Raw genomic sequence first — 17729 nt, forward strand, 5'->3', positions numbered from 1 at the left:
ACGGATTTGTAGCCTGGGAGCCATAGGCCATACCGTATAGCATAGGTGTGTAGTAGGCTATGCCATCTAGGTTTGTGCAAGTACACTTCACCAACGACAGAATTGTCTAACACACATTTCTCAGAATGTACCCCCCATTAAGTGATGCTTGATCTTCATTAACTGTACATTATTGTTAACTGTAGTCACTCTTAGTTCCATTAGAACACCAGGACTTATTTCTCCCATCTAACTCTTAACATTGTACCCATTGTCCATCCTCTCCCCATCCCTCCACCCCCTACCTTCCCCCAGCCTCTGGTAACTTTTATTTTATTCTCTACTTATGAGCTGAACATTGTTTTGTTTTGGAGGCTGGCCATCATGGGGATCCGAACACTTGACCTTTATAAAACCACCTTCTACTAACTGAGCTAACTGGCCAGCCCTGAGTTCAACTTTTAAAAATTACACATATGAGTGAAATCATGCAATATCTGTCTTTCTGTGCCTGGCTTATTTCACTTAACACATTGTCCTCTATGTTCTTCCATGTTGTTGCAAATGACAGGATTTCATTTTTTTTTTATGGCTGAATAGTATTCCAGTATGTATAATATACTATATTTTCTTTATCCGTTCATCCTTTGATGGAGACTTAGGTTGATTCCATACCTTGGCTATTGTGAATAGTACTACAGTAAACATGGGAGTGCAGATATCTCCTCAACATACTGATTTCATTTCCTTTGGATATATACCCAGTAGTGGGATTGCTGGATCATATGTTAATTCAATTTTTAGTTTTTTGAGGAACCTCCATACTGCTTTTCGTAATGACTGTACTAATTTACATTCCCACCAAAAAAGAAAAGGGTTCCCTTTTTGCCACATACTTGCCAGCACTTGTTAGCTTTTGACTTTTTGATGGTAGCTATTCTAACCATAATGAGGTGACATCTTATGTGGTTTTGGTTTACATTTCCCTGATGATTAGTGATGTGAACAAAAGACCTGAATAGACATATCTTCTTCAAAAGAAGACCATGTAAGTTTTGATTGGTCAGGACTTTTTAAAAAAAATATTATTTCTGCATGTCTTTAATAATCATGCCAGAATATTAGTTAAGCCAGTATTCATCTCAAGGATGAATAATTAGTAGACGTGTGAGTTATGTTCCCATTACCCCTCTGCCCAGAGTAAATTGTTTTTGTACAAGCTTGTAATTATAATTATTTGCAAATGAAAATGGATGTATGTACCTATAGAAATGTTTGTATTTTACTAGTGTTAAACATTTTTTACCAGAGACTAAAGTTTAGCCACCTGTTTTCACTTGCTTATACCACTGATCATAGGAAATACCAGATACCGTCAGGCTATTGACCTTGTTTGTTTGTGTCTTTTGGTAGTACTAAATAGCATCCGTGGTTTGAAAAAAAAAAAAAGTATTTGCTTTCCATGAGAAAGACAAAGAAAGTAAAATTCTTCTAAGAGCCTCATTTTTTTGATTATTTAAATGAATGGTTAGTACTTTATCATTGTATTTTTAGATGAGGTTTGTCAAGAAGTCTCAATCAACAATCCATGTTTACCCTACATAGCTCTATATGTCTTATGGTTTTGGATGTGTCATCTCCTCATTTTTGTTGCTCTGATAGTTGTCTTGGTTTTAGTCTTTAGAGTCATATGTTATCTTAGTTTGTGCTGATATAACAAATTACCCTAGACTGGGTGCCTTGAACAACAAATAACTTATTTTTTACTGTTTTGGAAGCTGGAAGGCCAAGATCAGGGTGCCCACATGTGAGTTCTGATGAGGGCCTTCTTTTAGGTTGCAGACTGCCAACTTTTCATTGTATCCTCACGTGGCAGAAAGAAGGCTAACGTGCTCACTGACCTCTTCTTATAAGGGCACTGTATTAGTCCGTTTCTGTTGCTTGTAACAAAATACCTGGAACTGGGTAATTTATAAAGAAAACAAAATGTATTGCTTACAGTTTCAGAGGCTGGGAAGTCCAAAGTTCAGGAAACACATCTGGTGAAGGCCTTGGTGGTGACAGTAATGCAGGGTTCTCACATGGCAGAGCAGAGAGAGAGAGAGAGACTGTCCTGTGCTCTCCTTTTTATCCATTCATTGGGGTATGATCCTTGGAATCTAATCACCTCTTCAAGGCCCTATCTTTCAATTATCATAACAGGATTTTCCACTCCCTTAACAGTCACAGTGGAGATCAAGCTCGTAATACATAAAACTTGGGGGACACAATTCAGTCCATATCAGGCATTAATTGCATGCATGAGGGCTCCACCCTCATGATCTAATAACCTCCCAAAGGCCCCCACCCCCGAATACCATCACATTGGGATTAGGGTTCCAACATATGAATTTGGGGGGGACACAAACATTCAGTCCACTGACAATGTACAAGAGCCAGATCATTCTTTTAATTGTTAATGTCTATAAATAACACAGAATAGATGACCATTTTCCAAGATTTGCTCTGTAGGTTAACAGTTGTTATACAGATATGTGTCCCATACACAGAGTTCCCATATCAGAAACATTTGGGAAATGCTGGATTGAATAAAGTAAAATAAAACAATTTACTACAAGACTTCTCTAAGCCTTTGATGTGCTGATGTACATTATGAATTGCCAGGAGAGAATACAGAATGAAATATTTCTCTGAAATATTGTTGAAAGAATAAATCTCCTCTCCCATTTTTTTCAAGAAGAACTAGAATTATCTATCTTTTGGACTTAGTATTGTGTGGAACACATTTTGGGAAATGGAATAGACCATTGAAGGGAATCTTCCATTTTTGACACTAGGTATGATTCAGTACGTATAAAAGCAAATCAGACTTCTTGGCATGTTTATAACAAGTACTAAATAAGAACACAGAAAGGTTCCAAAACTTTCAGTTCATTGTAAGCTTCTAAATAAATATCAAAAATGAAAATAGGATCTAGCAAAGTTATATTACTGTCACTTAAAAATGATATTTTAAGAAGAAAATTGTATTTAAATAAGTTATATTGTGTATATCATATCAAACTCACTTTAAAGAATATCAGAGTGGTGTTTTGTCAGATTAAAAGCATATTTAAAACATTAATTCTAACCTTTAAAGATCAACATACAAAAGAATACATAATGTTTTAAAGTTTGAAATATTTTTAAAAACTACTACGTATTTCTAGAAATATTTATCATCTTTTCCTGGTAAACTTCATCAATTAAATATTAGGCACATTTTTATTCTAGTAAATTATATGCGATTCATTTTTTATTATATCAATATTTGTTGATATGATTGAGGCTATTAAATAATGAAGCAATTAAATTAAGATGTGCTATTTTAAAATTTTAAACTGCCTTAAGTACAAAGTATGTAATTTTAGCTTCATGGGCTAATTTTTCTTCACATGTACATGACCAGATAATGTTGTATGTCCTATGGAAGAAGTCATAGTCCAGAATCCCCATACTGTATTGGAATTATGTTGGCGGAAGCACAGACTCTAGAAGTTTCACACTCATAGGAGTCTTATTTTCATACAGGAGAGTCAGTAGATGATGAAAACACCATACTTAGTCAAGTCAAAGTTCACCCCTTTTTCCCCCCACATTTTAACATTTCTGCAATTAGGATACATCTTACAGTTTATGGGATGAGAGAGTACTGTGTTGTAGTTTAATTGGCTGTGTTTTTCTTAGTTCTACATTAAAACAAATAGTCCCATTTTAAAGCCAGCTTTTTCCTTTGAAACTGTAAAAATGGCATTCAATAGCTAAGAACTTAAAATTTGTCTCGTTAAAGAAACAAGATCTTCTGTATCTAGTATTAATGAGCATTTCTAATTTTCATTTATTGGACAATAACACTGATTAAAATTTTAGCTCCTATTTCTCAGAGTCACAATGGACAGACAGTGAGTGGAGTGAAATGGTTAAAAGATGGGGTTGGGGAGATGGATTTTAGTTGTGGTGTTTTTTGGGTTTTTTCTTTCAATTGTGGTAAGAACATTCGACAAGAAATGTACCCTCTTAAACTTTTAAGTGTATGTATCATACACTTTTTGCACAATGTTGTACAGCAGATCTCTAGAACTTACATCTTGCATAACTGAAATTTTATAGCCACCGAATAGCAACTCACTTCTCTCTCCCCCCAGCCCCAGACGGACTTAGTTTGATTCTGGTTCTGCCTTTGACTAGCAGGGTGCCTTTTCATGCTTATATAAACGAGGCAGTATAGTGTGTGTGGTCAAGAGCTCAGGCTCTGAGGACAAAAGAGTTCACATGCATGCTTGACTTCTGTCTGCAAAGTGGGATAATGAAGAAAAATGCCTCAGCACAGGGTTACTGTGATGATAAATGAGATATAGATATAAAGTATGTAACATAACACCTAGCACATAGTAAATACTCAAGAAATGATATGAGGTTTTTTTTGTTTTTGTTTGTTTTCTTTTAAAAGAGGATTATAATAGCTAAAACTGGTCAAAAGTCAGATAGCCACCAAAAAGCAGAGCAGAGATTTGAGTGCAGGTTTGACAACCTGTTGGAATCCTTAACCACCATTTTACCAGTCACTTTTAAGAAACTTACAGAGAGCAATGACATTAATTTTGATTGTGAAGCTTGAAACTTCTATCTTTACTTACATATATGAACATGTAAGTAGTTTTGATACAAATACAAAACAAAGTAATTGTAACTTTTGATATATTACAGTGATGAACACGATGCCATCATTTAAGGAAATCTAAGGACCAAGGACAGAAGATTGCAGCCATATCAATTTATTTTGGTTTGTTAATAGTTTAAAACAATATTCTTGAACATAGTATAAATAGGCCACGCATATAATATACAATGTACTACATAAATATGTAAAGATTCTTCATGATTACTAAAGGTGAAAAGGGTTTGGTTTGGGTTTTTTAGTGAACATTTGAAGCTTATAGATAGTTAACGCAATGGTTATATTCACTTTTAGTGAATACATAGTAAGACAAATAAGTCCTATCTCTCTTTTTTTGTGTGTGTGGCATTGGTCACATAGGACCAGTATTGAAAGACATCATCACTGAAGGGCAGGATGCCATCTGGACATACAGATAAGGAGCTTGTCATAGCACTCAGGATTGTGAGTGTCTTTGTTGCTTACACAAAGAACTTCAGTGCTTTTCAGTGCTGGATATATTCTAATGACTAATGCCACACAACAGAAATTATACAAATTGGCCTGAAGCACAATTTAAGAACGGATCAACATTGTATATGTTTTAAAGTGTAATAGTTGGTCTAGAAACAAAACACCAGAAAAAAAATCTTCATATAAAATCCAAAGCAATACCTGGGCCTAGCCCTGGTAGAGATCCACTGGAGCATTGGCGAATATGTATTTTTATTAATAACTTCTTTTGAGCTTTCAGTGTTGATATAATTTTCTTTTCTTCTCTATAATTTAGATAAACTGCACAGTGTGTAACATGGTAATGTTTTAAAGACTTAGTTGTTAATATTAAATAATCCTAGCATTATAGGGAAAACCTCCTAGAAGTTAGATTATTTGCTACTGTGAGAATATTGTCACCACTGGAAATTGCTTTTATTTCATTCTCATTTGTTAATTCTAATGTTATATTTAGTGGATATTTTTTAAGAAATGTAGAGCTGCTTTTAGTATCTAGAAATTGTTGATGGAGTGTAAACACACCTAACTTAAAAAAAAAAAAAAAGTCCCTTATATGATTTCCAAAACAACATTTAGAATTCTGTGGAGTCAAAACTGTAGATTAATGTTATGTTTATTAAGCCAGGGATTGTGGGAATACCCCCAGGATATTTAACCTGCAGGAAGAAAACAATGCATTTTCGTGTACTCATTTTGCTCAGAGATTTGGGAAAATGGCATTTTTACATAGAAATTAGCACCAACAGATATTGGAATAAATTCTTATGAAGTTTTAAGAAAGGAATTTTTAGATAGGAAATTTCCTGCTTCCTTATTTGGGTATTCCCCCAGACCACTCCTCTTACTTCACTGCTGAAGAGGGAGGTATTCTCAGATGCATTATGTTAAAAGAGAAGAAGCACAGTATTGTAGAGACACAGATATTAGCCAGTGTATATTGGAGTGTTTTTAGTTTCACAGTTTATATTCCAACACTCAAAACTCAGGGTCACATTTTAACAAAAGAGGTATTTAGTCACAATAAATACTAAGATAGTATTTCTATGTTAGAGGGCCAAAGTAAATCACACCAATTTCTGAAAGTCTAAAAATGAGCTATGATGTCCTAGTGAACATGCCACCTACATTTGATAGAATAAAATTAAATCTTTGCGATCAACTTTTGGTTTGCAGAGAATACCAGCTATCAAGAATACTTACATTAAAGGATCGTTTCTAATTGCTGTATAAGCAATTGACCTGATAAATATGGATATGATTGGATGTAATAACACGTGGAGTATGAAGGAAATTTTATGAAACATGTTTAGATTAGTTTGAAAATACATTTAAGCTGATGAGTGAGTTGTATGTTACTAACTTGGCCCTAACTGCTCATGGAACCAATGGTTTTCATTTCCTTGCCCGCCCCGCCCCCCCCAAGAGGGCTTTTAAATTTAACTACTAATTTTATCTCTTGCATTCTTAGTGTTTCAGTACTTCAAGTCAGTCAGAACTTTGTGGACTGGCCTAAAGTTTTTCTTGAATAATTGTTTCTTTAGCACTTTGAAGATAGAAAACCACTTTTTAAGTACTTGTCATTATTTTCCTTGAAATTTTTCTCTGTTTTGGGTTTGAAATAATTTACTTATGTGTTTTTCTCTGTTATGTCTTTTTTATAAGTAGTATAATTTGTTACTTTCAAATACCACTACTTTTGAATGCCATATTTTTTTTGTTATTTGCAAAAATGGAGGGAAATGGTGATGCAAAACAATATTTTGCTTTGAAATATGTTTCCTAAGCATAAATTTATCTTCTTAATTATGTTTACTTAAGCAAATGCTCAATTTTGTTTGCATTCCTTAAGAATGTATTTACTTGAAGATAAAAACAATCCGCATGTATGTCTAAATATTAGGCAGAAGCTAATCTGTGATTTTAGTATTTCCTTGGATAATCCATAAAAGGAATAATTCAAATACAGGTAAATGAGAGTTGGCAGTATACTATACTGATAATTTTGTATGTTCAGGAAAAAAAAAGCAAACTCCTGTTACCTTTTTCTTTTTATTATAATGACCAGCTTTTGGTATTTCATTGTTATCAAGATCTATTTTTTGAATAAAACTTGTTCTCTATGTAAGAGTTTCATATGTGTTGTTTGGCATCGTTAAACTGAAGAGAAGTTAATAGCCTAGAAAAAGCCTAAAATAAAAGGGCAGGTTGCATTTGTTAAACTGACACTAACTGTAAAGCTGTGGTCTTCCACATGCGGTTGCCTGGACAAGCAGCAAGATGATGGGCCCCAACCCAGATCTGTTAAATCAGAAACTTGGGAGTGGGGATGGGTGAAGCCCAGCAATCTGATTCTGAGCTTAAGAACCACTAGTCAAAGAACTTTCTTTCATTTGAAGCTTCTGCTTTATTCTGCTAGGCAGAACTTTTGAAAAAGGTGCACTCATGGTGGAAATAAAAATCTACCATTCCCTAGATAAATCAACTATAAATGCATTTATGTACAGTATTTCTAACATTTTTTCTTTTTTACAACTCAGTATAATTTAACTGTATCTTGAATGACAAATATTTCTTGCTGTTAAAAGGATGCTGTCTGGAAGAAATCTTTACATAATTAAAAGTATCCTCCTATAGGTAGGCTCTGGAGTCAGATTGCTTGGATTTAAATGCTCGGCTCCATGGCCACTCCAAAGGTGCCACTCGACCATTGGTGCCGCCACCACCACAAGTGGGCCCACAAGCCAAACCCTGTGCGCAGAAGGATCCCTTTAGACACAACTTCCCCAGTGAGAGAAAAAGATCAGGAAGTCCCTGGGAACCATCACCACCAAAGACTCCCAACAGCTCTTGCCTCTGCTGCAGACATAGCATTGGTCACTGAGGATCCCTGCAATGTCCAAACTGACCTCAGCTGACAGAGCTGCATGAAAGTACACTGCTGTACCCTCACTGATACCAGAACTGTTGCACACCACTCAGTCATTGCCCTTGTATGCTCCCACAGGGGAAGTCTTTTCCCACTGAAACAAGCCTGTAAAATCTGGAAGAGGTGACTGCTCCACCAAACATACAGACATCGATGTAAGGAAACAAGAAACATGAAAAACCAAGGAGATGTCAGCACCAAAAGAACACAGTAATTCCCCAGCAGCTGACCCTAAAGAAATGATCTACAAAATACAAAGAATTCAAAATAACCATTCTAAGGAAGCTCAGCAAACCAAGAAAATATAGAGAAACAATTTAAGAAAATCGGGAAACAATAAATACAAAAAGAAGTTTAATAGGTTGATAAAATTTTTAAAAATCTGGACCTAAAAAGTACAATGAATCAAATGAAAAATGCAATATAGTGTGTCGACAGCAGAAATGATTAAGCAGAAGAAAGAACCAAGACTGGTTATTTAAAAATATACAGAGGAGAAAAAAAAAAGTAATGAAAAAGCCTATGGGATTTATGGGACAGCATCAAGAGAGCAAATATTCTAATTATAGGAGTTAAAGAAGAGGAAGAAAAAGAGAAAGGGACAGAAACTTATTTAAAGAATTACAGCTGAAAACTTATATCTAGAGAAGGAAATATCCAAGTATAGAAAGATCAGAAGTCTCATATCAGATTCAGTCTGAACAAGATTAAAACCTATAATCAAACTCAAAAATCAGAATCCTGAGAGCCACCAGAGAAAGGAAGGATAATACATATAAGGGAACTTCTATAGAACCATCAGCAGATTTCCATACAGGTCAGGAGAGAGTGGGATGATATATTCAAAGTGCTGAAGGAAAAAATTTAAAAAACCCTGCCAATCAGAATATTTTATGCAACAAAAGGAGTACTTTAAAAATGAAGGGGCAATAAAATACTCCCAGACAGACAATCAAAAGTTGTGGAAGTTCATCACCACCAAACCTGCCTTATAAGAAATTTTAAAAGGAGTTTTGCATGCTGAAAGAAAAGGATGCTAATTAGCAACATGAAAACATGAATATAAAACTCACTGATAAAAGTAAGTACATAGTCAAATTCAGAATACTCTAATACTGTAAAAGTGGTATGTAAATCACTTATCTTTACTATGAAAGCTAAAAGATAGCTATTAATAATGATAACTACAATTTAATGGATAAGTAATATAAAAAGATATAAATTGTAACATCAAAAAGATAAAAGGGGGATGAGTAAAAGTATAGCTTTTTTATGCAGTGAAAATCATCTGAAATAATCCTGTTATATAACTATAAGGTGTTTTATGTAAGTGTCATGGTAACCACAAAGTAAAAACCAATAATAGATGCACAAGAAATAAAAAGTAAGTAATCAAAGCATACCACTACAGAAAAGCAGCAAGAGAGAAAAAAGGAACAAAGTATCTACAAAAGAGCCAGAAAACAATTAACAAATATCAATAATTACCTCAAATATAAATTGCATAAGGGCCAGCCCCTGGCTCACTCAGTAGAGTGTGGTGCTGATAACACGAAGGCCACTGGTTCGGATCCTTTATAGGGATGGCCGGTTTGCTCACTGGGTGAGCATGGTGCTGACAACACCAAGTCAAGGGTTAAGATCCCCTTACCAGTCATCTTTTAATAAATAAATAAATAAATAAAGTCACATATCTTCTCTAATCAAAAGACAATAGAGCAGCTGAATGGATAAAAAATAAAATGAAAACATCAAAAGACACAGAGCAGCTGAATGGATAAAAAATAAAATGAAAACAACAGCAAAAAACAAGACCCAACTACATGGTGCCTTCAAGAGACTCAATTCACCTTTAAGTACACAGTTTGAAACTGGAGATAGAAAGCAATATTTCATGCAAATGGAAACCAAAAGCAGGGGAAGCTATCCTTAGATAAAACAAACTTTAAATCAAAAACTGTAAAAAATAGACAAAGATGGTCATTATAAAATGGTAAAGGGGTCAATTCATCAAGAGCATCCTGGCTAGTTAGTTCAGCAGGTTAGTGTGGTGCTGATGACACCAAGGTCCAGGATTCAATCCCTGTATTGGCCAGCTGCCAAAAAAAAAAGAGATAATAATTATAAATATAAATGTACCCAACATCAGAGCACCTAAGTATATAAAGCAAATATCAACAGATGTAAAAGCAGAAATAGACAGCAACACAGTTACAGTAGGGGACTTCTATACCCCACTTTTAACAATAGATAATCCAGACAAAATATGTAAGGAGATATTGGACTTGAACTACACATTAGACCAAATGGACGTAAGAGACATATGTAGAACATTCCATACAACAGCAGCAGAATACATATTTGTCCCAAGCACACATGAAACATGTTAGGCCACAAAAATGTCTCACAAATACAGGAAGACTGAAATATTGCTCATACCACAAATGATATGAAACTATAAATCAGTAATAGGAAATTTGGAAAATTTACAAATATTTGGAAATTAAACAACATGTACCTGAATAACAAATGAACCAAGAAATTAAAAGGGACATTTGAAAAATATCTTGAGACAAAAAATGGAAACAACACAGTAAAACATAGAGGATGCAGCAAAGTCAGTTCTAAGAGGAAAGTTTATAGCAATAAAGGTCTACATCAAAAAAGTAGAAAGACTTCAAACAATGTAACATTATACCTCAATCAGCAGAGTGAAGAGACAACCTACAGAATGGGAAAAAATATTAGCAAACCATACATCTGATGAGGGATTAATATCCAAAATATATAAGGAACTCAGACAACTCAATAATAAACAACTCAATTAAAGAATGGGCAAAGGATCTGAATAGACATTTTCCAAAAGACATATAAATGACCAACATGTACATGAAAAAATGTTCACTATCACTCTGTTAGCCTGTTTCTGTTGCTTATAACAAAATACTTAGAACTGGGTAATGTAAAGAAAACAAAATGTACTGCTTACATTTTCAGAGGCTGGGAAGTCCAAAGTCCAGGGAACACAGATGGTGAAGGCCTTGGTGGTGGCAACAGTGACCCAGGGATGTCACATGGCAGAAAATGGCAGAGCAGAGACTAATCTCCTCATTCAATCTCTTTTAAAGCTCTCAGAACCATGCCCCTGACCACCATGATTAATCCATTTGCTATGGCATAGTCCTTCAAGGCTCCACCTTTCAGTTGACATAATATAATTTCCCACCCTCAATAGTTAACAGTGGGGATTAAGTCTCAGTGAAATGGGGGGGGATTCAATCTACAGCATACTGCCCCTGACCCCCAAAACTCATGTCCTTTTCACACACAAGTACATTCATTTTGTCCCCAAAGTCTTGTTTCAACTCAAAAGTTCAAAGTTGAAAGTCCCATCTGTGAAATCAATATAAGTTATCTACTTCCAAGATATAATGGTGGGGCAAGCATAGGGTACGTATTTCCATTCAAAAAGAGAGAAATAGGCCAAAAGAATGGGGTAATAGGTCCCAAACAAGTCTAGAGCCCAGCAGGGCAGGCATCAATCCTTACAGCTGGTTAATCATGTACTTTGACTCCATGTTTGGTGTCCTCTGCATGCTGGTGGGAGGGTTGGTTCCCTTAGTCCTTGGGCAGCCCCACTTCTATGGCTTTCCTTGTCTTCAGTCATGCTTTAACTCTCACAGGCTGGGCTTTCCATAGAGGTCCCGCTTCCACGGCTCCACTACGCATGGCCTTGGTGGGGTTTTTCTGTTGCAACTCCAACCCCACATTTATTCTTGGCCTCACTCTAGTGAAGACCCTATGCAGTTACTCTACCCTTGCAACAGATCTCTTCCTGGGTATATAAGTCCATTTCTGTTACTTATAACAAAATACATGGAACTCAGTATTTTATAAAGAAAACAAAATTTATTACTTTCAGTTTTGAAGGCTGAGAAGTCCAAAGTCCAGGGAACACATCTGCTGAGGATCTTAGTGGTGGCAACAGTGACCTAGTGAGCCCATGGAGGGTGCCTTAGGCCTGTTCCCCAAGACCATTCTCTCTCCCTAGGCCTTTGGGCCTATAATGAGGGGTTGGCCCCAGAGGCTTCTGTAATGCCTTCAGGGCCCTTTCCCCTTCTCTTGATAATCCCTTTCTTTTGTAGTAATCTTAGCAACACTGCATTTTTCTCCTGAATATGCTCTCTGCTTCTCTACCATGTCGCCAGGCTGCAAATTTTCCATATCTACACTCTGCCTCCCCTTTAATTATACATTCTGGCTTTATGTCATCCCTTTTCTGCCATTACTCGGTGTAGGCTGTTGCAGGTATCCATGCAGCTTCCTTAATGCTTTGCTGCTTAGAAATTTCTTCCACCAGATACCCTGGTACCTTGAAGTTCCATTATTTCATAAAATTTTGGGGCATGAACAGAATGCAGCCAAATTCTTTGCCAGTTCATAGCAAGGGCAATCTTTGCCCTAGTTTCTACTAAGTCCCTTTTCATTTACATCTGAGATCTCAGTATGGCCTTTAGTGTCCATATTTCTATCAGCATTCTGCTCACCACCATTTAACCAGTCTTTAAGAAGTTCCAAATTTTCCCTGGTTTTCTCGTCTTCTAAACTTTCACTCGCATCTTGGCTTTTTCTAGCCTGTTCCTCCAAATTCTTCCAGCCTTTGCCCATTACCCAGTTCCAAAGCCACTTCTACATTTTCAAGTATCTGTTATAAGCAACACCCCACTTCTCTGGTGTAAGTTTTCTGTATTCATTTCTGTTCCTTATATATAACACAATACCTGGAAGTGGGTGGTTCTTAGAAGAAAAATTTATTGCTTATAGTTTCAGAGGCTGGGAGGTCCAAAGTTCAGGGAACATAGCCAGTGAAGGCCTCAGTGGTAGTGAAAGTGACCCAGGGGTCTCATGTGGCAAAAAATAGTGGAGGGGAGAGAGACTGACTAACCTCATTCAATCTCTTTTTAAAGCTCTTAGAACCATGCCCTTGACCACCATTATTAACCCACTCAGTACAGCATGGTCCTACATCTGATCACCTCTTCAAGAACCCACTTTACAATTACCATAATAGGATTTCCCTCAATAGTTAACAGTGGGGATTAAGCCTCAATGAGGTGGGGGTGGGGGGCGGCATTCAATCTACAGCAGTCACTAATCATCTGGGAAATGAAAATCAAAACCACAATGATATCACCTCATATATATTAGAATGACTGATATCAAAGAGATGAAAGATACCAAGTGTTGGTGAGGAGGTGGAGAAAAGGGAACCCTTGTACATTTCTGGTGGGAATATAAATTGGTATAGCCATTATAGAAAACAGTACTAAGGTTCATTAGAAAGCTAAAAGTAGAACTACCATATGATCCAGCACTCTCACTCCTGGGTATTTATCTGAAAGATCTGAAATCAACACGTCAAAGAGAAGAGATACCTCTATGCCCATGTTTATTGCAGCATCATTCGCAATAGTCAAGATATGGAAATAACCCTAAGTGGCCATCTGCAAATGAATGAAGAAAATGTGGTATATATACACAACGGAATACTATTTAGCCTTTAAAAAGAAGAAATCCGGTCAGTTACAGCAACATGGATGAACCTGGGGGACATTATGTTAAGTGAAATAAGCCAGGCACAGAAAGGTAACTGCATAATCTTATATTCATATGTGGAATCTAAAAAAGTTGCACTCATAGAAGAAGAGAGTAGAATGGTGGTTACCAGAGAATAGGGTGGGGAGTTTGAGAGGCAGTGGGATTGGGAGAAGTTGGTCAAAGGATAGAAAATTTCAATTAGACAGGAGAAACAGGTTCAAGAGATCTATTGTATATTATGGAGATTAGTTAATAACAATATATTGTATACCTGAAAATTGCCAAGAGTAGATTTTAAGTGTTCGCACCACACATACACACAAAAAAGTATGTGAGGCAACAAATATGTTGAGTAAGTCACTTCACAATGTGTACATATATCAAAACATTACACAGTATAGATCTATACAATTCTTTGTCAATTAAGAAAAAAGTTTTAAGTATATAGCGCAATGAATTATCACAAAAAGTGAACAGACCTCTAACCCCCACTCAGGTCAAAGGCTAGGACATTACTAGCACTCCAGAAGTCCCCCTGACATCCCCAGTCACACTTTCCTCCTCCCCAAAGGTAATAACTATCTGACTTTTAACACCACAGATTAGTATTGTCTATTTTAGAACTTATACTCATGCTGCTTTTGTATCTGGGTTCTTTCAGCATTTATGAGATTCATCTATAGTGTTGTAAGTAGTCATTGATTTATTTTCATTGCTGTCTATGCTATGGATTGAATGTTCCCCCCAAACTCATTGAATCTTCTCTGTAACAGTGTTAAGAGGGTGGGAAATCAGACTATGGCAGCATTGAAATGTGGGGCCTTTAAGAGGTGATTGGATTGCGACAACATGCCCTTGTGAATGGATTAATCCAATCATGGAGTAATTAATGGGTTAATAGTTTAGTGCGGTGTCATGAGAGTGGCACTTGTGGCTTTATAAGGAGAGCAAGTGAACACATTAAGGAACTCTTGCTCATGTCATTCTTGCCATGTGATTACCTGTATCCCCACAGAACCCTGTAGAGAATTTCCACCCAGAAGAAGGCCCTCACCGAAAGTGCCCCCTAAATTATGGACTTCCCAGACTCCAGAACTGTAATAAATAAATTTTGTTTTTTTACAAATTACTCAGTTTCAGGTATTCTAAGCAACAGAAAATGAAATAAAACACAGTATAGGATTGCATCATGAGTGCATCAATTAGTTCATCCGTTGCACATTTGGGTTTCCTACGTATTTGGTTATTACAAATGATGCTGGTGTGAATTATCATGTATATGGCCTTTGGTGCAAATTTGCATTCATTTCTTTGGGTATATCTAGGGCTGGAATTGCTGGGTCATAGGGTTTATGTGCAGCTTTAGTAAATAATGCTAAACAGTTTTTCAAAGCAATTCAGTTTGCAGCACATGGCAGTCTCCTGTTGTATATCCTCACCAGCACTTTGTCAGTACTGAATTTTAGTCATTCTGTTAGGTGTATAGAGGTATCCCATTGTGTTTTTTCTTTGAATTTCCCTGTTAAGCAATGAGGTTAAACACGTTTTCACATATTTATTTGGCTGTACTCTTGTGAAGTGCCTATTTAAGTGTCTTGCCAATTTTTCTAATAGGTTTTTTGTCTTTTTTGTTGATTTGTTAGTTTCATATATATCCTAATGTCCTTTGTTAGTAATATGTATGCAAATAAATTTCTCCTAATCCATAGCTTAATCACTTTTAATATATAGGAAAACTAAATTTTTGTTCAGTACAAGGAATTAACTCTATAATTGAAATAGTATGTGGTACATACAAGCTATATTTTCATTAAATATGTTTACAGCAAAAATGTCTTCATTATCTTTTGAAAATGCTTCAAAAAATGTTTATTCTTAATACTTTCAAATATTGTGTATGGAGTACAGAGATACTGACAACTTCCTAAGAAATAATGCCCACCAAAATGAAATATTAGATAAATATAAACATTTTGTATCTACTCTGCTGTTGTGTGATAATACAGGTTCATTAGTAGGTTTGTAGTAAAGGGGAGAGAACAATTTAATAGATATCTCTGGATATAAATGGGTGACAACCTCGTGACAATCCTAAAAAAATGAGCTGGAGATCTGAGATTAAATCCTGGAAGATTTTTATTGTTGAATAGAAAGTACTCCAGCTTCCTGCCCTTTTCTTGCCGTACCACCACTGCTCCTACCTTCCCCCAACACACACTCATCTATGCTAACCCTTTTCCTTCTCATTTTGGAAAAAGATGGCTTTTCTGCCCCAAAGTGACTGGATTTATCACCTCTCAACTACTTAAAGACCTTGCCTATTCTACTAATAAAACATTTATCATAATAACTTTTTAAAAACTTTTGAAGAACCAATTAAAGTGCCATCTCTTTAATGTAGAACTTTTACCATATTTCCAAGCCTGCTCACTCACTTTCTTTTATTCCTTGTTCTCTGCTGTTGCTGCTTCAAAAAGTTGAGAGGTGGACATATAGCAAAAGGCCTCTTATAACATGTTGTACTGTTTCTTTTGCTGGTTGTGTGTGTGTGTGTGTGTGTGTGTGTGTGTGTGTGTGTGTGTGTGTGTGTGTGTGTGTGTGTGTGTGTGTGTGTGTGTGTGATATGTATGCAAATAAATTTCTCCTAATCATAGCTTAATCACTTTTAACATATAAGAAAACTAAATTTGTTTTTTATATATATACACACATATATATATATATATAAATCAACTGAGAGAGAACACTTCCTAACTCATTCAATGAGGCCAGCATTATTCTGATACCAAAGCTAGACAAACACACCAGAAGAAAACTACAAACCAATATCCCTTATGAATATAGATGTAAAAATCCTCAACAAAATACTAGTAAACTGAATCCAACAACATTAAAAGGATTGTGCATCACGGCCAAATGGGATTTCTCGCGGGAATGCAAGGGTGGTTCAACATAACAAAATTAATGTACTACTTATGTTAATGGAACAAAGGGGGAAAAATATGTGATCATCTCTAATAGTGTAGAAAAGCATTTAACAAAATTCAACACTCTTTCATGATAACAACACTCAGAAAACTAGGAATAGAAGGGAACTTCCTCAACCTGATTAACGGCATTTATAAAAAACCCACAGCTGACGTACTAAAAGGGGAAATACCGAATGCTTTCCCCCTAAGATTAAGACAAGACAAGGAAACACACTTTGATCACTGTTACTCAACTCTTACTGGAAGTTCTGGCCAGAATAATTTGGTAAGAAAAAGAAGTCATCCAAACTGGAAAAGACCCATGGCACCGTCATCAGCACAGCCCACTAATAAAGAACACAGAAATTCTTATGTATAGTTCCACGTTGACCCCACTGTGAAGAATAAACCGGGCAGAAATAGACTCTCCTAGAAAATATTTTATTTGGCCATCATTCTCTCAAAGTAAGTATGAGAAAACAACTGTGTTCGTAGCTAATGATAAAATATCAAGCTTTTATCTTGATAAAAATGAAGCAAAAATTGAAATTTTAGAAAACTTATATCCACCTTTGTGAGCTTAAGAGCTTTCCAATACGTAGACTTACCATGATGAAATTGGTGGTGATATTAACAAATATGAATTTTTGATATTGAGTAATGAAAGGGAATCAATAGTTTCCAAATGAATGCATGATGGTACATGATTATGCATGAGTAAAAGATCCATTCAAAGTGCAAGATTCACCAATAGATCTTAACATAACAGAGAACAAAAAGTTCATTAAACAGTAAAAAGATCAGTGATTATCAGGAGGTTTAAAGGTGAGAAAGGGATGTATAAGCAGAACACAGATGATTTTTTAGGGTAGTAAAACTAGTCTGTATGATACTATAATAGTGGATATGTGGTATTATACAGTTTTCAAAACCCATAGAATGTACAACACTAAGAGTGAACCAAATGTGTAAACTATAGACTTTGGTTGATAATGAAGTGTCAATTGTAGATTGTAACAAATGTACCACTGTGATATGGGATGTT

The 17729-nt window shown here is 35.8% G+C and overlaps 1 protein-coding gene across 1 annotated transcript in view; it reads left to right on the forward strand.

Moving 5' to 3' along the window:
* The window catches only part of TMEM123 (transmembrane protein 123), a 53347-nt gene extending 46550 nt beyond the window's left edge, over positions 1-6797 (forward strand). Inside the window, exon 8 of the mRNA XM_063094834.1 lies at positions 4726-6797. Within this exon, the coding sequence (XP_062950904.1) occupies positions 4726-4750 (25 nt within the window). The 3' untranslated portion in view covers positions 4751-6797. The remainder of the gene's footprint in view (positions 1-4725) is intronic.
* The last annotated feature ends 10932 nt before the right edge of the window (positions 6798-17729 follow it).

Source organism: Cynocephalus volans, chromosome 4, assembly GCF_027409185.1.
Source record: "Cynocephalus volans isolate mCynVol1 chromosome 4, mCynVol1.pri, whole genome shotgun sequence".
In the NCBI taxonomy this organism is placed as follows: domain Eukaryota; kingdom Metazoa; phylum Chordata; class Mammalia; order Dermoptera; family Cynocephalidae; genus Cynocephalus; species Cynocephalus volans.